General features: G+C 41.3%; 1 protein-coding gene across 1 annotated transcript in view; it reads left to right on the forward strand.

Annotated features, from left to right (window-relative positions):
• Positions 1 to 894: 894 nt before the first annotated feature.
• The window catches only part of FER1L6 (fer-1 like family member 6), a gene marked incomplete at its 5' end in the record, with an annotated part of 40876 nt that continues 15786 nt past the window's right edge, over positions 895 to 25984 (forward strand). Inside the window, 20 exons of the mRNA XM_035903432.1 lie at positions 895 to 995; positions 1647 to 1737; positions 2533 to 2652; positions 3935 to 4087; positions 5397 to 5577; positions 6136 to 6260; positions 8170 to 8304; positions 8820 to 8969; positions 12305 to 12415; positions 14592 to 14753; positions 15886 to 16069; positions 16242 to 16391; positions 16857 to 16864; positions 17952 to 18074; positions 18191 to 18230; positions 19995 to 20110; positions 21110 to 21241; positions 22284 to 22409; positions 23468 to 23595; positions 25410 to 25580. Of these exons, the coding sequence (XP_035759325.1) occupies positions 895 to 995; positions 1647 to 1737; positions 2533 to 2652; positions 3935 to 4087; positions 5397 to 5577; positions 6136 to 6260; positions 8170 to 8304; positions 8820 to 8969; positions 12305 to 12415; positions 14592 to 14753; positions 15886 to 16069; positions 16242 to 16391; positions 16857 to 16864; positions 17952 to 18074; positions 18191 to 18230; positions 19995 to 20110; positions 21110 to 21241; positions 22284 to 22409; positions 23468 to 23595; positions 25410 to 25580 (2507 nt within the window). The remainder of the gene's footprint in view (positions 996 to 1646; positions 1738 to 2532; positions 2653 to 3934; positions 4088 to 5396; positions 5578 to 6135; positions 6261 to 8169; positions 8305 to 8819; positions 8970 to 12304; positions 12416 to 14591; positions 14754 to 15885; positions 16070 to 16241; positions 16392 to 16856; positions 16865 to 17951; positions 18075 to 18190; positions 18231 to 19994; positions 20111 to 21109; positions 21242 to 22283; positions 22410 to 23467; positions 23596 to 25409; positions 25581 to 25984) is intronic.

Consider the following 25984-nt stretch of genomic DNA (forward strand, 5'->3'; position numbering starts at 1 on the left):
CCTAAGAACATTGATAGAGAGAAAATGGCACATTGCCTCATGGGCAGTCACTGTGATGCCCTAGTCAGTGTGTTTTCCCATAATGATGTTTTTTTCTATTCTTGTTTAAAGTTGACTATCAACAGTCTTGAGAAAGAAGTAGTGTTTTCTTTTAAGTGATTTCTAACGTTGAATATTTTAATTTGGGGCACTCAGATTAAGAGTCTGATTCATCCTTCATTTATCCTTACATACCTCATGAGCAACAACACTGAAGTCATAGTCATGCAAGGTTGCATCATGAGAAGAGAGTGGCTTATAGGCCAACATTTTGAACACAGCTATTTGAAAATTAAACATCTGAATGTATATGGAGAGATATGTTTGTCAGTGTACCTGAACACCCACAGACCTTGCTGGAAATCCAGCCATTTATTTTAGTTTGTAAGAACAGACTCCATTTCTCAATGATAACAGTAGGTGTTGCGGTAGACTTTGCATATGGATTCAGGTGCCCGCTAAAGTTTAAGAAGTTAACTCCAGCAATTTGCTAAATTTAAGCAGCAGGGCTGGAAAAAGAACCAAGGAGAACTACAGTTTTTCCTCCTACCTAGTGGAGAATGTTTCCCAGTGACTGATCCTCACCAAAGAAGTAAGAAAACAAAGCTGCTCCGAGCAGTAGTAGCTTGGAGTAGTTGCTGGAGAGACTGGGGAAAGGTCAAAATAAATCTTGCTGCTGGAGTCTTCTCTCTGCACACTTCAAGCGTAGTGATATATCAAAGGTCCTGTTCTGTCAGGTTACAAAGTCGCCTCCTTCGTTCTTGCCAGTCATGCAGTGAATAATGGTGTTATAGCACTGGCAGAATGACAAAGTGCCTTCCTCTACATAACAGCTTTTTCATGTGTTTTTCATAGGAAGAATCATTAGAGCAAGTAAAGGACTTGGTCAAGGTTTCAGAGATTGCATCTGAGGAGAAAATGAGGACGGCCCTAAATTATTTTATCAATCAAAGCAGGTAACAAGAGACATACAGAAAATCAACTTTATATGTTGGCTACAAATTCGAGGCTAGACAAGGAAACTGATGATAATAAAAAAAAGCACAGTAGCTTGCTCAGATACATATTTTATTTTTTTTCTTCTATAAAAACAAGGCCTTCCCAAATTGCAGTTCCTATTTATACAGAGAAAATATTTTATTGTTATTTCCAATATTAAGTATTGACAGTAGACTGCTGCCATTGTCATATTGTTTTGGCTTTCTGGACTCTAACAACAGAGCCTATATGGGATAACTAGGATTTAATAAAGTGTGTGATAGATGTACTGTAAAAAAGACAAGGTTAAGATAAAAGCAAAGGATTCCATATGTTAGGATAAATCACCCAGTGGGCTCTGTGTCAGATGGTATGATTGGGCTCAAAATAGATATAAATCCTGATTTCTAGATATTAACCCTGTTTCTGTGAAATGTGGTGCAGAGTTTTTGGACTCTATTCTTTGAATCTTACAGGTGCTCAGTATTTATTTTAGAGATTTTCAGCATCTTTGTCTTCTGGTTCATGTAATGCAGCAGACAGAGAAATTTCATTTCAATATATTTTAGCAACTCACGTTAAAAAAAAAAAATGACACATTTAAAGAGCCTGTTATTTGCGTGTCCTAGGTTCTTCATTACCATTGCTGAAAAGAAGCCCAAAGGGTTGAATTACACTGCTTTGGACAAAAAGAGACTCATGCTGTTCAAGCAAGAGCTGGTATGTGTGTTTTTTCCTTTAAATGTTGACGCAATTATGTTAACTGAAAGCACGCTGGATGTGTACATTTTAATTTCTATTTAACTTCACCATACTGGAATGCTTTGTAATTAATAGGAATATGGTATCCAAGAGCATTTTTTTAATAAACCCTGCTGTGCTTAATAAAGAGTTGTAAGATAGCCTAAAATAATCCAGAACATGTTGTTTTTAAATACAAATAAGACATTAAAGTAATGAACTGATTTTTCATTTCCATGCATCTTAAAATGGGATGATGCTGAGTTCAGTGGAAAAACATCAAATTAACACTGATGTTAGGCATTTAATTACTGTGGTGGGGCTGAACTTTAAGACTAATTAAGTCCGGCATTTGATATTCCCGGACCTAGTCACCTCCTCCAGGGAACCATTGAGAAGAAACCAAACTGGGTGGAGGTAGACTGAATTTTTATTAGCTTTATTTACTGTTTGTAGCACAGAATTTGGCTGTGGCTTCTGTCAGGACCAAGGCCCAAAAATTCTAGGTGGTAATCACATGTCTCTTGGGGCTTCCATACATGCAGTATACATACAAGCAAAGAGAAAATGGGGGACATTCACATTTTATGTTATTCAGCTCCAAAGAGTTGATGACTTTCTGTTGTGACAAATAAAGTAATTGTTGCCTTGAATCAAACATTTCCATCTTCTCTTTTCAACTTGAATCAGACTGTTTTCTCCTTCCGTGTCCAGTTCAAACTACTTGATAGTAAATAAAAATACATATTGTATTGTACATATTCCTGACTGCAGGAAGCAATGGCCAGTGATGCCAAGGGAATTGTTCAGCAGCAGAAAAAGAAGATGCCACTGGATGAAATGATGCGTGAGACTCAGAGCTTTATAGATAAACTTCGATTCTTGGTTGATGAGGTAATCCACACAGAAATTCAGATAAATTTAAAATCCAGGGCTTGACTTTGATTTTCATAATCCTATGTGAATAATAACTCCTGGCCTGGTTATCCAAAGAGTTGTCCTCTGGGCCCAATCCTGTTTTACGTTAAATGGAGCTGTTATCAGACTGGGGTAGGAAACACTGGGCTATGTGGTAAGGAGAGGATACAGTATAGAGAGTATTTTCTTTTTTTTTTTTTTCCTCTTTTTTTTTTTTTACAAAAAAGAAGGAATATGTTAAGAAAATTCCCTGGGGATATGTACCATCTTCAATCCACTGCATCAGCAGTTCGAGAGGGAAGAAACAGTGAAGAGATTTTTTTGTTTTTTTTTTTCCTCTTTTTTTTTTTTCTTTTTTCTTTTTTCTTTTTTTTTTAAAATAATGTCATCCCGTATGTGTCTTAGTGGTTTGGAGTCAGCCTGCTTTCTGATCTGAATTCATGTCTCCACTTGTATGGATGTAGTGATTTGGCCTGGTATGAGCTCAGGGGTCTCTATACTGTAAAGACACTGCTTAGACATATTATTAAGCCTGAGAGTAACAGCAGAACAGCTTGGTCAGACCAAAATCCAGCTCATGGAGTGCTGTGTCTCTGAGAGCTGTCTGTGCTAGCAAACTAAACAGGACCATGGCTATTCCCTGGCTTAGAGAGCAAGTGGCACAGCCTGGCATGGTTTGCATCCTATGCCCAAATTCCCTTCCTTCCCAAAACAGAGTGACCATGCTCATGGTGCCTCCTGGGAACAGCCCCTCATCTGGTCTTTGCTTCAAACCACACTCAGGCTTTCCTTAGGGAAATGCTTTTTGGGGCAGGGCAAGGCCATGCCATGGAGCATCCCCATAAGCAGAAGAGATGATCATGTGCCAGTGCTTGAGTCTGGCCCTGGTCCTTTGCGGTTTAGATGAAGTTGATGGCATTTCTGTGGTAGGTACTTTCAGCTTACAGAGCCTGTGGGTGAGTTATTTTCTGAGACAGAGTCATACCCAGATTTTTAGTTTTAGTTTCTCCTGAAATGATTTACAGAGTGGGTGCTCCTTAGTTACTCTACAAAGCTCTTTACCCTCAGCTGTGCTTAGGAATGGAGGTTTGGGCTGCAAAGCACGAAGTGACAGCCTCTTTTATTCTGCATGTACTTCTGCCACTCCACAGGAGCTGTGAGGGAATTGGCTCTTGGTAAAGAGTGTTAAAATAAAAATATTGGTGGTGGCTCATAGAAAGAATTCAGGCTTAGTTCAATATTCCTTGTCATTTATCAGCCGCAGGACACGGTGCCGGATGTGTTCATCTGGATGCTTAGCAGCAACAAGAGAGTTGCATATGCAAGAGTCCCAGCAAAAACCGTACTCTATTCCCCAGTGAAAGAGCAGAGAGGCAAGGACTGTGGGAAGATTAAAACCCATTTCCTGAAAGTAAGTCTGGGGCGCTCTACAAACACAGGTAATACCTGGGGAGTATTTGGTATTCAATTTTTTTCCAGGGATTGTATTTTACAGGCTCATCTTTGCAGTATACTAAAAACGTGTACACATTTGTATCTGTCATCTATTAATGTTTACTTCTTATTAATTTACTTCTTATATTTATGCTTATCCTTCTTTAAGCACTGGATCATTGCCAGGCTTTTGGTGTCCAAGTAAGTAATTCTTTCACTACTTGTTATGGCAAGTTTATAGCCTTGTTTATCTATAGCTACATACGTAAACTGATAGAAGAGGTACGGCCTCTTTGCTGGCAAAGACGTCAGAATGCAGCACATGCAAGTCCGTGAGGAGATTAAGAGATCAGCTCGCAGCAACACACATAGCAAGGAAACCTAGGTATTCAGAGGTAATACAGCAGTTATTCATGCTTGCTATTTGCAATGTGCCTAGGTCTGTGCAACGTATGTTCAAAATATTGTTATGGGATTATTCACCTTGAAGGAAAGTCTTAGTGGATATACTTCTGCAAAGGCAGCGTGACCGGTAGTACCCATCAGTGGAAATGTAATGGTTACTATGGCCAGCAGGGAAAGTCCAAACACATGAGACAACAGTAACTTCATATACTGACTTTTTAGTGGTTTTTCAGCTGGAGCTGCTGGGCACAATCCCGTAAAGCACAGCTAAAGAACAGATAGAAATATCTAAGCTCCTAATAGTTGTCATAGCACAGTACTATTTGCCTGCATGAGAAAAAAAAATAATGCCATAATTAACTCTCCAGCCCCTTCAATATCAGGAAACTCCTTAAGAACAGATAATACTAAACACCGAGCTTAGCAGGGGTAGATGAAGTGAGAGCAGAGAGGAAGGAAATAATAGTATTTTTTGTCAAGACTAATAGCATTTTATCCTGGAATATGTTTTCTGACCTACCCAGTGGGGTAATATTTTTAGTAATACATGGGATTAACTATTAGAGACCAGCAAAACTGTATGAAGTGTAAAGTGGGCTGAAGTCTGGGAAAAATTAGGTACTGGCCAGCACCGATAGGCTTGCAGCTATTTGCTAGTCTGCGCAAACCTCTGCGTATCCACCAGTATGCCATTTACCCAGACTCAACCAAGCAAATTTCTGTGCTAAATGGGTCTCAGGGCCACTCACTGTGGTGAAATGCCATTTTTCAGTGTATGAACGCAGCGAATGCTCCTTTATTCACTCTGGCTTGGTAGGACTCGGCATCCAGCCATCTTTCTTCCCTGAGTTTGTTGGTGATGGGTGGATGTTTTTCTTCAGTTACCAGGCAAGCGTCCACTGGGCTGGACTGTTCAGGCAAAGGTGGACATCTACCTATGGCTTGGACCTGCCAGTTTTGCCCAGAACATCATGGAGAATTTACTTGTGGGATATGAAATACCATCCAACACCAGCTCAGGGCACAGTGTGGTGCCCCCACCTGCCTGCCTGCTGTATAAAAGTAAGGCACTGTTTCTTCTCCATGTTAGCAATTAGGAGGTCTTGTAAGAAACACATGGCCCCAAAAGCCCTCATTCAGAGGGCTGCAAAACCTCTGTTTAAAGTAACTGTTCTAAGAAGATCACAGTTTAGCACCTTTTGATTGGAAAAGGCTGGTTTCATTGCCAAGTCATCAGTCCTGCCACTGCCACTTTGCAGATGTCAGGGAAAGACAAAACCCCATTCTCCTTCAATTCCTGTTCCCTGTCCCATGGGTCTGTCTCCTCGTAATGAGGAAGCATCTTTCAGTTCTCCTGATGAAGCTACCATGTTGAACACCTGGTAGATAAACCAGTAACAACCTTGCAGTAGAGACTTACATCAGGCATTGATTTTAACTGAATACCGAGGTCTTATACAACATCTGAGTGCCCCAGGTGTTTCACTAGTGAGACAGCGCTAGCAACAGTTCCCCTTGTCAGATCCTCGTTGGACGGCGGGTGGTGAATTTTCCCTTCCTACCTATGTGCTGCACCATTTCCATGAAGCTGACATTACTGTTTTCTTTGCAATGATGTAGCCCCGACGTTCTTCCAGCTGAGAGCCCACATGTATCAGGCAAGGGGGCTCATTGCAGCTGACAGCAGTGGACTTTCCGATCCTTTTGCAAAAGTTACTTTCACATCACACTGCCAGACCACAAAGGTAAGTTCCAGAGTCAAAAGAAAACACAATTATTTTTTTCCAATTAAGCCATGCAAAGGAAAATTCTTGGTTTTGCAAGGAGGTACCTAGCAGGAAAAGTTAGATGCCTGCTGTTAAAGGGCAACTCCTGACAGTCCACTGCAAGCAAGGCAAAAGTTCAGGTGTAACGCACTACTCTAACATGAGGTGTGGTAGTACTAATTTATTTTAGTTCCTTCAGATCTCAGATTATCTGGGGTTGCTGGGCCTTTGCAGCAAGTGAAATACATTGCTCTACATCTTTTTCTGTATGGTTTAAGCTTGGGCTGTTGTCATTGCTTGGTATGAAGATGAACCCCCATGGTTCTCTTTTCCCATAGCCCATAGTCTGCATGTGCAATGGTTGAGCAAAGAGTGAAGGCCTTTATATGGCTTCTGTAGCTGTGTGAGCCAGCACGGTTCTTTGCGATGGAATTTGGCAAAGCGCATTTGTGGTTTTAGAGTGGCAAAGCTGAAACGAGCTGAAAACATTCTGCATCACTTAAATGCTGCAAAAATGTGCCCATAGTGAGCGGCCTCACATCTCCCTCAGGCATCTCCAGTGGACAAATGTTCTCCTGTGGACATTTGATGGAGCCTCTAGAGAGAAAGGGAAACTTCTACAGAGCTCCAGCAAGAAGGGTTGAAGTACAGCCCTGGCAAATGAGCAGGAGGATGGTCCCTCACAGAATGCAAGGACTGACTTTCAGAGGTTCTGAGACCTCTACAACTTCCCTGGAGCTAAAACAGGAATGGGAGTTCTGAAACCCGTGCCACAAGCAGAATTTGCTGGGCCAAACGTGGTCTTGCTTCAGAAAAAGTGTTTAACCCCCCATCCAATCCCTCCCCCAAAAGACTGTTTTAATTTAATTAATTCTAACATTATTCAGACACCTTCTTTTCTTAGGAAGCAAGTTCTGTAGCATGTGCCTAAGGGAGTGGGATCAAAAACTTTGCTCTAAGTCATAGGTGATGGTGCTGCTTTTGCCTCAGGGATACAAATTGATTTTTTCCTGTAATGTGATTATAACTTCTAATAAAACCTGGTGAATGAAGCCAATGAAGTTACCGTTTAGATGCACCAGATTCAGGAAAGTAGAACTTGGCCCAGGAAAAATAGCATTTTATAGGCACAGAAGTGTTAAGTTTATTCACTGCCTGAATAAAATGTTGCAGCCGATAACTTGCATGTTTTTAGAAGACTGTCAGCCAAGTGCCAATAAACTGTAGTCAAGAGCCTTATTTCCATTGGAAAGAACGATAGCAGGTTATGAGTCATTTTGCAGTTGGCATGTTTTTCCCTTTTAAAATGTTATCTTTGTTAAATATATTTCCTGCCAAGATGGTTAAAACATTGTCTATGATGAAATGCCATAAACATCCACATAAGCCAAATTACAACAAATAAAAACCTATCGATTTATTATGAGTGATTCATTAAAATATCTTTTTCTTCTTCTTTTTTTCTAAAGTGTTATGTGTCATTGCACTGAAGTAAAAACAAGATTGAAAAATGTACCCTGGAGAAGTGAAAACTGGCCTCAGTTTAGGGCAAAGACTTTATTTTAATAGCACAGGCATGCCCCTGCTTTCCTAAACCAACAGATTTTCTCTGAATTTAATACTGAGTTTTGTCTGCACAGACTGGTGGTCATGTATGGATGGGAGGGGTCTGTGAGGCAAACAGGGAAATGAAGGCACCAGAGGTATTGGCCTCAAAGTCAAAGAATCATATTTTTCTGGCTGGGAATGGCTGCTGAAAAATGCAGTCTCTCCGACAAGGAATCATTTAGGCTGTGGGGAAGGATGCCACCAGCAGATCAGCACATCGTGCTGAAGGGCTCCCAAAACCCAATTCATAGCTCATTAAACTTTTTCTCTCTTTTGTTAGATCATTTCTCAGACGCTATCCCCCACTTGGAACCAGACACTGCTTTTCAACAGCATTGTGCTTCATGGCGACAGAGAGGAGATCGCTCAGTTCCCACCAGAGATCGTCATCGAGCTGTATGATGACGATGCAGTGGTAAACTCGAAACCCTCCTTAATAAAACCCTGGGCTCTTACATCTTCCTGCCAGTGTGAAAGCAAAGCTGTGTCACTCAACAGGCATTAAATGGATGACCTTCCCGAATGGAGCTCAGTGTTACAGTGGTTTGCAGCCCTGAGACTCACTTCATGTCCCTGCAAAGCTGTGGCCTTGTTTTTTGCAAGTGAATCTTGCCCCCAAAGGCTGGCTTAGAGAAATCAGAAGCATCTTGCCCCCACCTCCCCTGCACACAAGTGTAAATATTATGCCTAAGTCTGGGGACGCAAACTCTGACGCAGTCTCACTGGTTGAATGTAGAGCTCAGAAACTTTGGATGCTTTGTAGAAGTACTAACTATTCAACCCCTCCATTTTCATAGCTGCCTTGTATTTTATTTTGCTGTTTACTTCAGGAGAAGGCTTTTTCACAAATACTAAACTCTGCATCTTCTTGGCTCCTATGACAGCTGTGAAATTAAAATGCATTTGACACCTATATTCTCCTTTATTTAGGGTAAAGCAGAATATATTGGGTCTACAGTGGCTGCCCCTGTGGTGAGACTTGCTGATCAAAACTATGAACCACCTAAACTTTCTTACCACCCAGTGTATTGTGGAAATCTTTCAGGAGGAGACCTTCTTGCTACATTTGAGCTTCTGGAGGTAAACTAGGATTTTTGGACCATTACAGTTTTACAACCTGGGCTCAAAAAAGCAGCCATGGCATCAAGGCTCATCACGCTCTTGAATTAGTGGGAATTGCAACTGGAGTGGGATCATTCTGCTGTTGGACCCCATAGTCCCCATGCAACCTCTGTCACTGCCCCCACCCTGCCAGGGGAACAGGGGCCGCTGCCCATGCACACACCATTGCCAGCCCCTCCTGAGCTATGAGCCTCAATTGCCCATCGCTTGCCCTGCCCTAAATTAGGCTCTGGCCTGAGAAGCAACTGTGAAAATCCTGCTGCCATTGCAACGAATTGCTCTTTGGAGTAGCACACGACCCTGACTTTAGCAACCTCAAAGCTCTCAGTGCTACTTTTCCTCTTAGGTAAAGGGAGTGGTGAATAATAAGGATTGGATTAGAGAGACTGAGATTTCAGATACCCCTAACATATTTGGAGAAATTCTACACTACTTTCCAACTACGAGACAAAAGGCAAATTCAGCATACCTCTGGGGCTAGCCCACTGGGTGCATCAGTGGGGTGTATCATGCGTGGGATTTCAGGGAATTTCAGTGGAATTTGCAGAGCCACCAGTTAGAGGAAACCTCTCTGCTGGAAACCTACAGCAGTTTATTCTGAAATCTGAAATGGAAAAATGTGGAACTCAGTGACATGTTTTGGAGATATTCCCGGGGTAAAAGAGGCTTTTAAGCATGATGGGCTAATTATGTTCTTGGTGAAAGCCTAAAATATGACACCATGTGAAATATTTCCTCATTATGGTGGGTATCTAGGGATAGAGTCTAGTACCATAGCTATAATTTTTCCACTTTTTTCTTGAAATCCACTTTTTGGTGAACAGAGAGAGCATTGTAATTTGTTTTGCCATCTTTTGGGACAAAAGAAGCAGCACTGCTTCTGAGATATATCCAAATATACCCCTAAGACTTCCCTAGAGAGTTGAGAAGAACTGGAAGTGAAGACCCTGCAGTCTTTATCTTCATGTTCTGTATTATTCTTCTCAGTGACAACACTCCAGAGCATCTTACATGGCATATAATAGCACTATAGACATTAAAGAAATTTTCAGGAAGATATATATATATGTGTATATATATATATATATATGGAAGATATATGAAAATATCTGCCAGGCTTCAAAGCACTCCCAGAGCTGGTGGCTCCTTCCAACATCAGGGGCTTCCTGATGATGCTCTGTGTGAGGATGGAAACAAAAATATCTCAGCACTGATTTGTCCTCATTCTGAGCCCATAATCTTTATAAACTCTTTATGAGGCAGTTCTGTCCTCAAATGTGAGATCTCGCCAGCCTTCCTCTCCTAAGCCATGTACTTTGGAACTAATCCCTTCTCACAGCTGTAAGGGGAGACACAAATAGCTATGTATGTTCTAGTTTAAAAAAAATTTTTTAAAAATGGTGCAGTTTAGAAATTACTTATGCATAAGTCACTGTTTCATGCAGATTAATATCTTTTCCTTCATCGCCTGTCATCAGTACCCAAGTCAGATAATGCAATGGAAGTGGGTGCCCTGAGATGTGGTCTATGTGCAAGGACATGACACCTGGTATGCAGTCTGGTTCAGATGGTCTTTGCCTCTTGTTTCATTTAAAGTTAATTTATTATGGGTAAATTTTTGGAGCGTTTGATGTCAGTTAATACAGAGTTGGAAGCTCTGAATATAATTAAAGCTAAGCAGGTGGATCTTTAGACAGGCACAGTATTGTTCACAAAGTGGTGTGTTTCTGTTTGGCTTTTTAAACAGTATCAGAGAGGTGGCTGATAGAAAGCAGATGCATTGAGGAACAACAAAACTAGGCCTAGATCTCTGACCTCAAGTTCTATGAAATCTATTAAATGAACTGCTTTGGATTTTTACTGATAAAAAAGGCAGTAAACACGTGCTTGTGAATTATTGCTGTTAATTATGTGAACACTCGCATATGCTGCAGGTGCTATGCTAGAAGACACATTTTCCACCCATCTCCTCCTTCACCTACAAGGTACTAGGAACACATCCTTTCTCCTTTATGCTAATTAAACTCCCCCACAACTGTACATAGCTGCAGATAACAGGCAGATGGCCTAGTTAAAAGAAGCAGAAGACTTTAAGATGGACTGGTTAAAAGAAGCAGAAGACTTCAACTTTATAGGTCCTTTGGGAACTGTACCTCAGCTGCTTCACCTTTCAACAGTGACAAGTTAGCTTAGGAACGCTGAAGCACTCCAGAAGTTGTCCTTCTTTTTTGCAGCAGACGTATGTACAGTATGCTTTAGGTACCGTACTTCATGTGAAAGCCAAGGAGAGCTCTGTCTGTAGGTTGTTAGCTCACCTATGAAACCTCTATTGCTACTGTTCTCTGCTTTCACAGCCTGAGCTTCTGGTAGGATTGATCATCAGGTCCTGGCTTCAGCTGGTTTATGTAGAAATTTGCTAAATCGGGCCATGCTCCAGACCTGCCCTGCATGGACTGAGAAGGTCATAAACACACTGTTGAAAATTAGGAAGGGATTGGGAAATGAAGCCAGGGAGCTTTCCCACAGAAGGTGAACCAAACAGGCAGAAGAGCCTGGAGCACGGCAAGAGGCAAAGGGATGGTCAAGCCTCGGAGATGCGGCGGAGCATGCTCTCCTCCCACCCACCTGGCACAGGGCAGTTGTCTGCACCCACATAAGCTCCTGAACGTGGGGCTGGCTTCCATGCAATCACACACAAAGAACAAAAGTGCCTCCTGCTGCAAGATTTTAGTAGTTGCACAGAGAAGATCCAGCCCTAACGCTGGGGATGGGATTTGCAAGTTCTCAAATGCTGACAGCATGCAATAACGCAGGAGCACTATTCCACATCTGGCAGATGTGTGGTTTAGCTGCGGTGTGCTGTCTGTTCACCAGCCTTTTTTAACTAAAATCAAATCTAGAATTTTCCTGTGAAAACCTTCTAAGCAGTTTTGCACAGGATTTTTGTTAAATTTTGTTACCATGCTTTCCATTTTCAATAAATAGAATTACCATGCTTCAGTACACACCTGTCTTTAGGGCAGACTACGTCCTGCTAGGACAAAGGAGGCTTTTTTCAGAATGGTGCATAAACCCAATCTATTGAATACTCTTCCTGCCAAGTGTTTTAGCATCACAGCATGGGAGACAGCAATGCAGGTCACATTCCTCTCACAGCACAACCTGTCTGCTCTGCAACAGGTCTTGTAAAACTGCCTTAAATTGATGTGTTCTATGTACCATTCACAGATACTTCTGATACTGGCTTTGTTCTTCAAAAAAACAGCCTAAGTTATGACTGCTTAATTTTTCAGATCCCTGAGTCAGATCCAGACAGACTTCCCCCACTGGATCCTCCAGATGTTGGCCAGATTTACCCAGTCCCATCTAACATCCGACCTGTTTTAAGCAAGTACAGAGTGGAGGTGAGTTACTTAGAATATTTCCATTTCCAGATCTCATCACCTTTTATTGTCTTACCGAGCCATAACAGTAAAGGATGATGATTTTAAAATCCTGATCAATAGGAATCTGGTAAAAATAACATACGGACACCAAAACATATGTGGTAAGTCAGACCAAATTGAGTCTCAGAGGCTGGGCATGTGAGGCAGTGCTTCCACCTGAGGACAGCAAAAGGCTACGTCTCAGTCCTGACCTGCTCCTGTGGCAGAGCATGGGTGATGGACCTGCGCTCTGTGCAGCCCAGGGGAGTGTCTGCAGGAGATGGAGAGCTTCCCCTTGCACCTGACCTCACTGTGGTCAGGTTCTACATCAGTCATCTCCCAGGTTTCTCCTGGTCCCAAACTTTAGCCAAGCAATGTGACTTGCCTGCATATAAATCTTTGCACCTTCTCTCCCATCTTCTATTGCACCTGAGAGCAGCCAGCTCCCATTTGGACCCAAAGTCCCCTTATGTTAGAAAGCAGGGAAATGTAGCAGCTTTTCATGTCAGCGTAACGCCTGGATGCTGCCCAGCCTCACCACTCCCTCTCACTCATCCTGCAGCCTTCACACCAGCTGCTTATTTGCCCGTTTTGCTGTGCCAGGTCAGACCCTGCATGCATAACCTGGTGGCATGTCCCCAGAAATACTTGTTTGGGAGCCCAGAAGCAGTTCCAGGTTTGCCTTCAAAGACCAAGCAATTGGGCTGCTGGAAAGAGAAGAGTTGTTAGCTCTGCTGTATCACTTAGCTAAACTTCTGTTCTCTGTACATAGGAAAGAAATTTGTTAGCAGTATTTTTTTTCCACCAAACCCTGCAAGGTAAATAAGCCCATGAACTACTCTGCTGACGCTAGAGGGACAGCTTAAATCCTTAAACTTAGATGTTCCTCTAAGTATTGTGCCATGAAGGCCTTCCCACTGCCCCGGCAGTGTGATTGCTTTGTGCTGCCTGCACATTTTCTATGTCACACTGCCGTGACATTCATCCCAACTAGCTCTAAGGCACCCAGCTTAGAAGCATCCTCACTGTAGGCTTCTTGTTTGGACAGCTAAGCAGAGCAGCCACCCTTCCAGAGATCTTAAAGAGAATAAATTATGGTTTGGAGTGAATCTCTGTCTTCTTTGGTTCTGGAGGGAGCCCAGGACAACTCCACTCCTCAGTCTGATACCTTGGGCACCTTAAAATCAAGGAAATTGCATCTAGATCCAGGTAGTTAAATTGCTATGAGAGCAGGTTTATAGTTAAAGTGCATGTATATACAGTGAAATATGAACTCTGGAGGGTATCCAGCAAGGAAATAACACAGAATGAATAGAACACAACTGGTTTTGTTAAGGTATTATAAACTGTATCACACGCTGGTGGAAAAGGCCATGGAGCCATTGTAACTACAGAAGTGTGCCACAATTTTAGCCAGGAATCTCCAGCAACAGAGTGGGATCTCACTGGTCCTCTCCCATGCCCCTTGGCACTCCCTGACTCACACAGATCCTCAATCCTGCCAGCGTTCCAGTTGTCCATAGAGCCCCCAGTGCTCTCTTTTGGTTGCAGGCTTCATTTCAGGTTCATGAGACTCACGACTTCTCTCACCAGCAGTAACGTAACCATCTGTCGCTGCCCCAAATCCCGGGTATGGGCTGTATAAAGTCCCATTTTCTCTGCAGACCCCTATTTTACAGACCCAGTCTCCTTGTCCTCCAGACTAGGAGCACGGCCCTTTGAAGGAAAGCTGCTTGGAGACCTCCTGCCATCCATTGCAGACCTGAAGGCTAGTTCAGCTGGCAAAGCTCTGTTAATCACCTCTGCTTGTACGGGATTTGTTTGCTCCTTCAACAGCTCTGACACTTTAAATAAACCGAACCCTTGCTGCTCGGATGAATAGTCCCCTTGCCCTGCTGAAAATATGACTTCTGCAGATGTGATTATTATGGCTTGCTGTTGGCAATAACTTCTCGATAACAGTTGGATGTTATTAATTGTTTTAACTTCCACCATAATCCTGACCGTTATTGGATATCAGATTTAAGTTTTTTGGGTTTTTTTTCTGGTAGTCCTGCATTCCCAAAGGGATACAGGGTGATGGAATCCCAGCAGTGGCTTCCCCCAGACTGAGGGGTCTCTGCAGGCTACCGACAGTTCTCTCTGCCCACCACAGGTCCTGTTCTGGGGTGTTCGAGAGCTGAAGAAAGTCCAGCTCCTCTCTGTAGATCGCCCCCAGGTTCTCATTGAATGTGCGGGAAAAGGACTGAAATCCTCTGTCATCCAGAGCTACAAGAAAAATCCCAATTTCAGCGGCCTTGCAGACTGGTTTGAAGTGGTGCGTACAGCATGCTGCTCCTTGCCTGTCTGTTCTCTGGTTAGGCAAGGTGTTAATTACTAATTTCCTTCCTTTCTTGTCAAATAATTTCCTCTGTGTCTTGATTAAATATAAAGGGCATCAGTTCTTATGCAAAAGCTACTGATTTGAAAATGCTTTAAAAGACTTTTGCTACAAATGTATGTTAAAAGAAGATGATGTTCCTCATGTTATGTCCCAAGTAGGCAAGGGAATATGTTGTAGTCAGATTTTTACTGATAGGTTGGAATTTGTTGGCAGATAACAGGGATATTTTTAGTACTTTTCCCTGCTCCTTTCCTTTTTTGCAGGGTAGTGCTCAGTTTCCTTTATTTTCTTTCAGTTTTAATTTTCCTTCCTGTGTTACTGGGCTGTTAAGGGGATTGATCATTTCTGGCTCATGAGCTCTGGACTTTTTTGTATTGTAACACTTGCTGTTACGGACTGGAAATTTAATTATTGCCTGTTGGCTGCATTATAAGAGCTGGTGCTTTCAGTGGACAAAGGTCAGAATCAGAAAAAAATACTCTGTTCAGTTTGCTCTAGTTGCTAGCATCAAGAGAGAAGTTTATTTATAAGACAAAAGGATGTCATTACATTAACGTGGGTACTAGAGTACAATTGCTACAGTATTTTTATCTTCCCTTGTATGTGACATGTCCAAAGAGCTGTTCTCCCTTTTGTAATTAATCCTATAAAGCATGTAACCACCCAGTGTCCACATCTCACGGTTGGGCAAACTGAGGCAGGTAGGGTTAATAGCCTTCAACAAAACAGCAGAGGCATTAAGGCTCACAGCTTCCAACATAGCATTCGTTCCTTCTGAACGTCCCTGATTCTCCCGATTTATTCTGACCAGAAATGTTTGTATATGACAGCATGGGACTCAACTCAGTAGCACAGTCCATATGGTCTACTGTATATCCTTATGAATATGGCTTTCTCCAGACTTTGCAGAAAACTGTGGACAGAGTTATATTGCCTATGCGTTTTGCTTTTGAGTATGGGGAGAAGAAGGGAGAGTAACAGTCTCATTACTGTGCATGGCAAATATTCTTTTTGTGTTCTGTATTCTCCAGTAATTCTCATGCTGCCGCCTGTCCTTCTCCACTAGGAGCTGCCTGAAAATGAACTCTTGCATCCGCCACTAAGCATCTGCGTGGTCGACTGGAGAGCTTTTGGGAGGAGTACTCTTGTTGGAACACACACCATCAATTGCCTTAAGCAATTCCTATGTAAGACCCAGCTGGGTCCTCAAGCTACACCAAACAGACTAGACATTGTAGAAATTGAGAAAGGTAAATGTCCAGTCCTGACTCCAAATAAAAAGACAAAGGACTTGCTCAGAGGTTTAACCCTAGGCACATACTTGGAAGATATGCTTTACTGTGTTGAGTGTAGGGCCAAACCCTTAATGATATCATGCATTTCTAGCAAAATCTTGCCTAACTTTCCAAGTTTCAATTTCAGCTTCATCTGAGTCATCCCAGCCTGCTGAGTTATCCCGAGAGGAGCAATTTTTAGCTGATCACATCTACGCCGATGTGGAGCAGGGTAAATGTACAGTGTTAGAGCCAGACCCATATCTCACAACACTTTCTGAAATAGAGAAAACAGAAGGTGGGTATAGCTGAAGCTGCTAGCTAGCTTTCTGTTGCAGTCTTGTAGACTTTAGCCCTTCCTTATAGAAGGGTAATTTAACTCAGGATTAGAGATTCTGGTGGGTACTGATGTTAACACCCACACTATCTTGTCGACCCTTGAGAGAACTACTTAGCAATGCTGCTCTGACCCCATGTCATTTCATTGCTTTAATACATACTGCCTTTCTTTCCTTTTGTGCTGGAAGTTCATCCCATAGGCAAGTGCTACTGGAGTAGCAGGGTTTTTGGTTTTTCTGGCCTTGAATGATCCACTTAATTGCCAGACTCTCACTGTGAATTACTGTTTCTGTGTCCATGGTGTTTAGGCAGGGATGAAAGCCCCCTTGTGTTAGATGCTGTACAAACGTGGAGCAGAAAGTCTGTTTCCAAAAGATCTTACAGTCAAAGCATAAAACTGGTGTCAGCCTGTGGGTAAAAGCAGATAGAAAAGTACAGGAAAACAAGGCAATTGTGGTCAGCATGGTGTTTACTGTGCTGTAGATTATTTTTTGTTCAGGTGCACACACTCCTCCTTTCTCTGTAGTTTCTCCCATCACAATCACTCCTTTATTAACAACAATAAAATAAGAGATGCAGGACTGAGTTTCACTTCAGAAGCTGTTTCTGCAGCTACATAAAGCATGTTTCCTATGTCTCTTTAACCTTTGATGTTTCAGTGGTCAGATGTTTTCATAATCCTTCATAATTAGGAGGTCAAAGAAACTGCAGGGATGTCTTGTTCCCTAGATGTACAGACCGGTTTGCGTCTTTCATCTGGTACAGAATAATTTTAATGTACAACAACAAAGTATAGTAAGAGAGGAGTCCTAGAGGCAACCCTGTAGTTTAACCATCTGTGTCATATTGATTACCATTCCCACTTATCTATCTATCTATCATTCCCAATTATCTATCTTTGCTTCCGTCTCCCCAGCCAAGCTGGCAACTCTCTGTAAGGGTGTAGGATGAAACGCTCTATTTAATGAGGGCCAATCTTTAAGCAAGAATGAAGTTAGTAAGATTTGCCGCATGAGCAGGTGGTCTTCAGGATCCAATTTTAGCTTTTTTGTAGGAAGAGAACAGCTGAATTGCAGCAACTATTGGGACTCTTTTTCTTTCCAAAAGGCAATAAAGGCAAAAGGCTATGGGAGTTCTTAAAACTCTTGCAGACCTAAGTGGAAGAAACTGATTTGTACATGAATGTTTAGATCCCTTAAAACATCATTATCTACTTCTTTACGTAGAATACCTATTTCTCTATGTAGCTTGTTGCCTGGGTTTCTCCTGTGGCAATCTCTCAAATGTTCAAAGTTTTGGCATCATCAGTACGTAATACAGAGATAGCTTTAATGATATGCTGATCATGATGAAGTGTCTTGGAATGGAAGACAGAGACATAAATTCATCTTGAATTTTATTTAGCTCTTGGAGATTGACATTTTCTTCATATACATCTGTTCATGTTTGATGCTATGAGTCAGGTGATTACTTTTAATTAGGTCTAGAGTTCAACAGTGTTTTCCCCATGCTTTGGTAGGATACCAAAAAATCCACTCGTCAGTCAACAAAGAGGAGAAAAAGAACGATTGCAGATGAATCAGCTGAAAATGTTATTGACTGGTGGTCAAAATACTATGCTTCTGTGCTCAAAATGCAAAAGGTAAGTCACCCAGCATGCCCAAAACTCTCATGGATGAGCAGTTTACTGCTGAATGATTCCTTTTCAGTATTACATTCATAATGAGGAGTTTGTCCATCTTCTTTTTCTTTTGAAAGGCAAAAGGAATTTTTTCCAGTGAGGGAAAACCTGAAGACAGTAAGTAAATTACTTGCATTTTTCTATTATTTTGTACTGCTAATACTTTGTTTCTCTACTATTTTACCATCAACAATTAATGCCTGGTAATGCAGTACTGCTGGTATGCTGAGTTCTTTCCTCTGACCTGATGGTGGGTAGGTTAAAACTTCACAGGCAGTGTTGGGTTAAGATGAGTTTCCTGTCATTCCAATCTCATGCACAAAGATTTGCAAAGTCAAAGTCCTAAGTGATAGAAGGTGGAGATTATCCTAATCCCAGGTAGCATTTGTAACAGGATCAGAAAAAGAAGCCACTCTCAATTTTGAATCCAATTCAGGGTCAATGATGTAAGAGCAGCTTCTGCTAGGAGACTCCGTAGTCATGTGTGTTACTTCCACAGCTGAAAACCTTTGTGTCTAGCTCAGGTTTAGCAGAAACCTTTTTGCACAAGAACCTAAAAGAATTGGCAAGAAATAGGCTCTGTGTGTTTGTATGTATATATGTCTCCATACATGCATACTCCATAGCTTAACAGGTCCTCCTACAATCAAACCGAACTCTAGAAAAAAAATTTGGTTTGGACAAATGTGACTGCTTGAGCAGACTGGGAAATAGAACAAAAGTTTACACAAAGCTCTATTCAGAATTGAACTATAGCATCTTCCCATGCCAGAGCTGACTGCTTTTCACCAGTGATTGAGGTGATTTCTATTTTAAAGAAGGTGTGGATATTGCTCTGGATGGAAGACACGACCTAAATGTTAGATGGTATCATTCTGGAAATAGCAGCTGACGGTGTTTCAGTGATCATCAGGCCTGCTGAGAGATGAGGCAGAGATCAGTTTCTAAGTGAAACTCACTTGTTCACATGGAGGAAATATTTAGATAGAAAATGTTCTACAAAGGTGTGATGTTCGCTTACTATTTGGAATTTACTTGACATTGTGGCACCCACCCACATGCTATTCAGGCAATGGTGGCATATTGGTTTTGACTGATGACTTCAGATCTTGTAAATTCTCTTCTGGTAGCTTTTCTTACATATTTTCACCTATGATGATAAACATTATACATACAGGACAGCACTGATGTAATAGATACATTTATTTTTTTTTTAAATATTTAGTGGTATCAAACACACATGAACTACTCAACAAAGGAAAGTAAAGTGAACTCAAAATCCAGATTTCAGCCAGAGAAATGAACCATCTTAGTGCCATTTTTGAGGGCTGTCCCTCTCTTTGTTTGGAAGTCCCCTCTCAGTGTTCAGAGTCTGGCTTGAGGCTGGTCAGATACCTCCTCCCATTTCTCATAGTTCTGAGCTTTCCCAAGGTGAGATACGCTCTATTTTGTGATGCCTTTATGCAGAGGAGGACTTCAATCACCTGATATCTGAAGCACTAGTCAGCCTAAATAGTGACTTCCAGTTTTATATAAGCCTTAAATTTTATCTGAAAGCTGCTAAGATCTGTTAGTTTGTGTCTGGAAGGAGTCAGAGAGGAAGGAAAATTGTCTTCTGGGAGATGGCCAGCAAGGGAAGGAGTGGTACTGGACATCATCACACTTGGTCCACCAAGCTCATCATGAAGCCTCAGAGAGGATAAAACACCACCTCTCTGCTTGGGAGGAGTGGTGGGAAAAGAGACGACCCTGTGCATGGCAGCAGAAGAATGCACGGAGGAGTGAAGGGGGAATCTTCAAAATTTATTTTGCATCCTTATCTGAAGCATTTGATGTGCTTTGCTCACTAAAAACCTACATGATGTCATGAAATCTCTGCAGATAAACAGACTTCTGATCAGATTGCACTTATCATAGAAGAGGATCCAGACAAAAAGAAGAAGGATAAGACATTGAAAAGGAATGAGAAAGAAACTCCAGACCTAGCAATACTGCAGGTAGGAGAGAAGGCTTGAAGGATAAGGCTGTTATTCACTGTTTCCCCAAGCATTTATGTCAGACACTCTGAAATGAATAAAACGTACAAAATGATAGTGGCAATGCACATCAGCACATGGGGCCCAGAGGAAAATGGGGTCTCATAGGGTGGATGTGGCCCACTTGGCCTTAGACCTTCAATTTACCAGTATAGGCACACCCAGAGAGACTGAAGTGAAAATTCAGTTTTGTTGTTCACCTGTAAAACAAATTTAATGTTGGAAATATTACAGCCTATTAAGAATGACTTAAAAAAGAGTATGTAAGGCATTGCTACAATTGCTAGTGCAGCCTCCCTGATGGGGAGGTAATATTCAGCTCGCATTAGATTCAGTTGGGTAATGACAGAAGGAATTCAAAGAAAACTATATGCGTCATGTAAAATGACTGGGATTTTGAAATTGCTGTTTCCATTTTTTTTTAGAGATGGCACTAGTCTGGGCCCTTCTATTTCACACTGAATAACACTTCATAAATTACAGGGGAAGAGTGTTGAAAGAAAAAAATGTCCTTTTAAAAATGATTTGGTCTTTTTACCTATCCTAAAGCTCTGACCCCACAGCACTTTATCAGTGTCTGCTTTGCTCTCGTGTTCTGACACATTAACGTAACAGAATGGGTCAGTACATCGCAGGCGCATCGCAGAGAGGAAACAGAAGCAAAGAGCAGCGCATCCACACTGTGCTTATAGATGTTCATCCCAGCCCTTCTAGAGCCACTTCTACCTGCTGCATTAACGTGCTATTCTAATAGTTGGGAAGGACTTTGGTTAAGGACAAAACTGCTCCTGTTTTAAGTGGGGGATTAACTTTTTTTTCCTCAAGGACTTCTGCAAAGCCTTGGTTTTATCAAAATCTGTATTTTGAGTCAAAATGGATTTCTAGTCTTCCTGTAATAAGAAAGTTACTATAAATATATTCACTGCACCACAAAATATAAGCATTCTCTTATTTTCAAAGATTTATGAAGGAGACTTGGAGAGTGAATTTAATAACTTTGAGGACTGGGTGAAAACTTTCCAGCTCTTAAGAGGAAAATCTAATGACGAAGTTCATGCTGACTCTGAAGACAGAATAATAGGAAAATTTAAGGTGAGATTTAATGTTGATTAAATGGGTAGTAATTTAGAGACTTTATGTTTTCATGCATATTTCAGGTATACAGAAGATGAAAGAAAAAGACATTGACAGTCTGTTTTAAATAGAGTTATCTCTTTTACTGCATCTAGAGTCGTATTTTTCCTTTCCCATTATCTGATAGATGAAAGCAGCATCCAGCACCAGGTGTTCTCTGTTGTTTTGAAACAAGAAATTACAAAAAACTTTCAAATCACAGAAGGGGAAGAAGAGTTATATTATGTAGTGCAGATTCTGCTAATGCAACTTTATTATGGCACTATCAGTTACAGCAGCTTATATGTAATTTCCAGTCATTTAAATGGAGGCCCTCACAGCTACTCCAGTTGGAAACAATTGCACAGCCTGATCCAAGGCACCATTAGGCAATCTGGAAACGTAGTTCAAAGCATGAATAATGTTAGTAAGATTTCAAGCACTTTGTAGCTTAGAGGAACTGATTAAACTCATTGATACCTCAATTAGTTTGCAATGCAAATTTCTGTTCAAATGACTTGCTGGTTGCTTTCAGGCAGTATGAGCTACTCAGCAGCATAAGTCAATATTGATTTATATAAGTTGAGTAGTGGCTGCAAAAATGCAGTTGGATTCCAGTCACACTGTTGTGAAACTAACTCAGTGGAATTATCAATTTGAAAATATACAGTTAAGGGCAAAATATTATTTTTAGAATATCAATACAAGGAAAACTAGATTTAGAACACCTGCAGGTGTTAGTCCTTTAAATAATAACAGAGATAGCTAAGAGCATGCAAGCAATTCTTGCAATCATCTAAATGTGATGACAATACCATGTTATAGAGCAAAGACATTTTAAAAGATGATGTTTAGTGCACTGAAGCCCATGTTCCCTTTGAGTGGTACCACAAAATGTCTTTTGTATGTGTATGTGCTGCAGCACAGGCTGCATGCGTGATGTTTCATTTGCATTTGAAGGGTTGTTTTTGTATTGCACTTGATCTGTTTTCATGGGAGATAAAAGATAGTGTATTACCAGGGCTCCTTCTGCATATACCCAAGTCCTGAGGATGGCAGCTTGCTGGACGGAGGGCAGCCCCGCATCCTGCAAGGGATACCACCAAACCACTCCGTCAAAGTCCTCATCAGGGTTTATATTGTGGCAGTAAGTAGACAGATATTCTTTTAACCTTGAAATAACTTGGACGTTTCTCTTCAACTCAGTTTACTTCCAGTATCTTTGTGGTGAAGCTTTTGAAAATCCTCAGCCATGTGGTAGAATCTTTTTTCGGTCATATTTCAGACAATGGTTTGTGTTGTAGAAATGGGTGTTCAGAGTAGAAAACATTGCATATTCCTCCTGATAAATCACAAGACTGGAGAATCACTTTACTTGTTCAAACTGAAAGGGCTAGAGACATAACTAATGTGTTATGGACAACCTGTTCCAGCCACATTATGCAAATACAGCCAATTTTAATCAGTAGAGTTATTTCTATGAGTAGAGTTATTTTCTATGATTCTATTTCAAAATGACAAACTTTTAAACAAAGCCTTCTCAGTAAGGGGGAAATGGGAGCATATTTTTTGACTGCTATGAATTGCATGTAATCAAAGTGGCAGATGTTGTGAATAAGTTACGGGTGAAGAAAGAGGTAGAAATATAGAGGACAAGATGATGAGGGAGCGCGATGTGAGAAGTGAAAGGGGTAGAAGGAGCTGGTATCTCAGAGAAATGAGAGTTGCAGGTGATCTAAGAGGGGAGGAATGGCATGCAAAGAGACAATGGCAAACAAAACAGAAGAGAAGAATAGGAAGAGGTCACTTTATTTCCTGAATATAATGACTTCCAAGCCACCTAGTAAATACAGCCTTGTTTTGCACTGTTCAGGATTCTGAACAAATATTTTGGGGAAACCTCTCCTGAATCCTACATGCACTTTTGCAGCCACCTTCTTCCTCAGCATCACCTCTCCTCATCTTTTTCCATCTTAGTGATGGGACAGCACTTACATCTGTTCCACCTTTGCAAACTCTCTTCTTCTCCAGATCATCTTTTGCCAGTAGCCTGCAAAGCTAAATGCCAAATTTGATTTTACATGAGGCAAGCAAACCTCTGCATGTCCAGAGCACTCAGGACTGGGTAGGAAACCCACAGTTCTGTGTCGTGACCATGCTGCATTTAAGCAAGCTTCTTGAGGACACGGTCTTTCTTCCTAACAGGCGTTTAACCTCAGCCCAGCTGATCCAGATGGCAAGTCAGATCCCTACATTGTTCTGAGACTGGGCAACACAGAAATTAAAGACAGGGAAAACTACATTCCCAAGCAGCTAAACCCAGTATTTGGAAGGTCAGTGATGGCTTATTTTCTTGTTTGGGGGTGATTTTGTCTTTATCACTTGCCACCACTCTTGCTGTTACTATTACAAAGTGTTGGTTATATGCTGATTTCTGCCTGTTTGGATGTTTTGTAATTCTACTGGTTAAAATGTTGAGAATTGGTGTCATCCTGTATGATTATAAATTATTTCATTTTCATACCAGTCAAAACACATCGCAATCTGTGAGAGGTTTTGCAAAATAGTGCATGAAAGGAAATGAGGCAACAAATGATCTTGTCTGTGCAAATTAATGCAATTGTTAACTTTAAAGGGAAATAAATATCAGCACAGTAAAGAGTGATTTCACAACCCTTGTTGCTATTTCAGGTTGAGCAGAGTGCCAAATAAATGTAATAATTTTAGGACTAGGACCAAAAAACCTAGTTTTTTGAACCCACACAGCCAGGGGAAAGCTGTCAGTAAACATCAACTTCGTATTATCAATGCCTTATACTTATTTATATTGTTAATGCTAAGAGCTGTGATTTTTCCCAGTAAGTTTCCCTGTTTTAAGAGGGTTGAAAATGTTTTGAATTGGGATAGAATTATTCTGTAAGAAAATTAAGACAGAGAAACTATACTATGTTGGACTGAAAGCCTCCTAGGCCAGGGTCCTGGCTGCAAAAGCAGGGACTTAAAGAAAAAAGTGTAAGGAGAAAAGACAAGAACAGAGTGGTCCCTCCATAGCATGCCATCTTGGTGCCTGTGATTTAAGTTCTTGCTTAGAGGAGGTTGCAAATAAACCATCATCATTATAAACTGAAAATCACAGCCATTATAAATGCATATAGATGGAATGGCAAATGGCCACTCTGTTTGTATTAGACAAGGTTAGGGATGGGCTGTTCATTTGGATAGTCCTTGCTGCTGCTGCCAGTGGCAACACGAGGGTGGACTGGACCAGCAACTCCTTCAGAGCTGTAGCTTCAGTCATGGTAACCACCTCTTGTCACCCTAGAAGCCCTGGTCAGCATGGCACTACCAACCTCCAGCAATCCCAGACCATTCCCAAACCTCTCTCTCCTCCCAAAACTGCTCTGCTGTTGCTACAAAATTGACTGGCCATTATGAGAAAAAGGACAAAACTCATCCTTCAGGAGACAAACCTCAGTTTTACCTGTGCGTTGGAGAAATCTTGAGCTAGTGTTGTGCTGATGAGGATGTCCTGTCTTCCACTAATTTGTCAAATCCCTTTAAAAATCACTTTTGTATTTTCAGCTTCCCTAAACATCTCAACAACAATTCCTGAAAAATGCACTGAGTGAAAAGGGAGTTCTGATTTTTGCTTTTTTGAGACTTGTTTAAAGCTTCTACCTGATAATTTTGTCGGGTGCCCCCAGATTCCTATATTCAATATTTAACCTGGAGCTTTTGGGAGAAAACAGAAAAGACTCAGATGTCTCTTTTGGGGGTTCTGATAAGCATGTGAGAACTCTTACATACAGTTTCACTACCCTTGTAATTTCCATACTTCCACCTCTATTGGATTCAGGATAAATCACTGCAGCTGACCAGCTCCATCCCATTGCTCTGTCTCCTGTAGGTAGGAACAATCTTAGAAATGTACAGGGGGTGGTAGGGAAACAGGAGGAAGATAATATTTTTGCACTGTGGGTTTCCAGTATATTCAGATATTTCATTGAAACATAAAACACTACCAAAGAAACCCCACTGCTTATTAGAAGCGTCACTGTCCACACATTGTTTGCACTCTGTTCATTAGCTTAGTCTTTTAGGGTCCAAAACTGATTTGCCTACACATAGATCTCAATTTTTGCTGTAGATCATTTGAAATCCAAGCTACGTTCCCCAAGGATTCATTGCTCACAGTCCTGATCTACGACCATGACTTCGTGGGAACAGATGATCTCATTGGAGAGACTAAAATTGATTTGGAAAATCGTTTCTACAGCAGGCATCGAGCTACCTGTGGGTTACAAAGTCAATATGAAATGTAAGTACCTCTGCAGACAGCAACAGAGCATACAGTGAATGACTTGACTTGAAGGATAAATTCCAGATATGGCTAAATATTATGCTTTCTCCAGCACAGAAGTGTCACAGGAGATATTTTAATTAAAATTCACCAGAGATATTAGCAGTGGCTTTGGCTCGCTGCCAGCCTCAGTAGGAAGTGGATATTTTAAAATTAAAACCCCTGTTTTTTCAAGTATTTCAGAGAGTAAACAGCCTGTGTATAACATACCTGCTTGATAAACTGCTTTTGGCCAGGCATAAAGGGCAAATGGAAGAAGAAAATCTGTCAGAGAAGTTATGACAGGGTTCTACTCTGCTCTCCATTATTCAGCTGCAACCAGAGCGATTGCAGCAAGGCTGGTGGGACTAGTGTGGCGTTGG

This window comes from Egretta garzetta, unplaced genomic scaffold (genome assembly GCF_000687185.1).
Source record: "Egretta garzetta isolate BGI_Z169 unplaced genomic scaffold, ASM68718v1 scaffold50, whole genome shotgun sequence".
In the NCBI taxonomy this organism is placed as follows: Eukaryota; Metazoa; Chordata; class Aves; order Pelecaniformes; family Ardeidae; genus Egretta; species Egretta garzetta.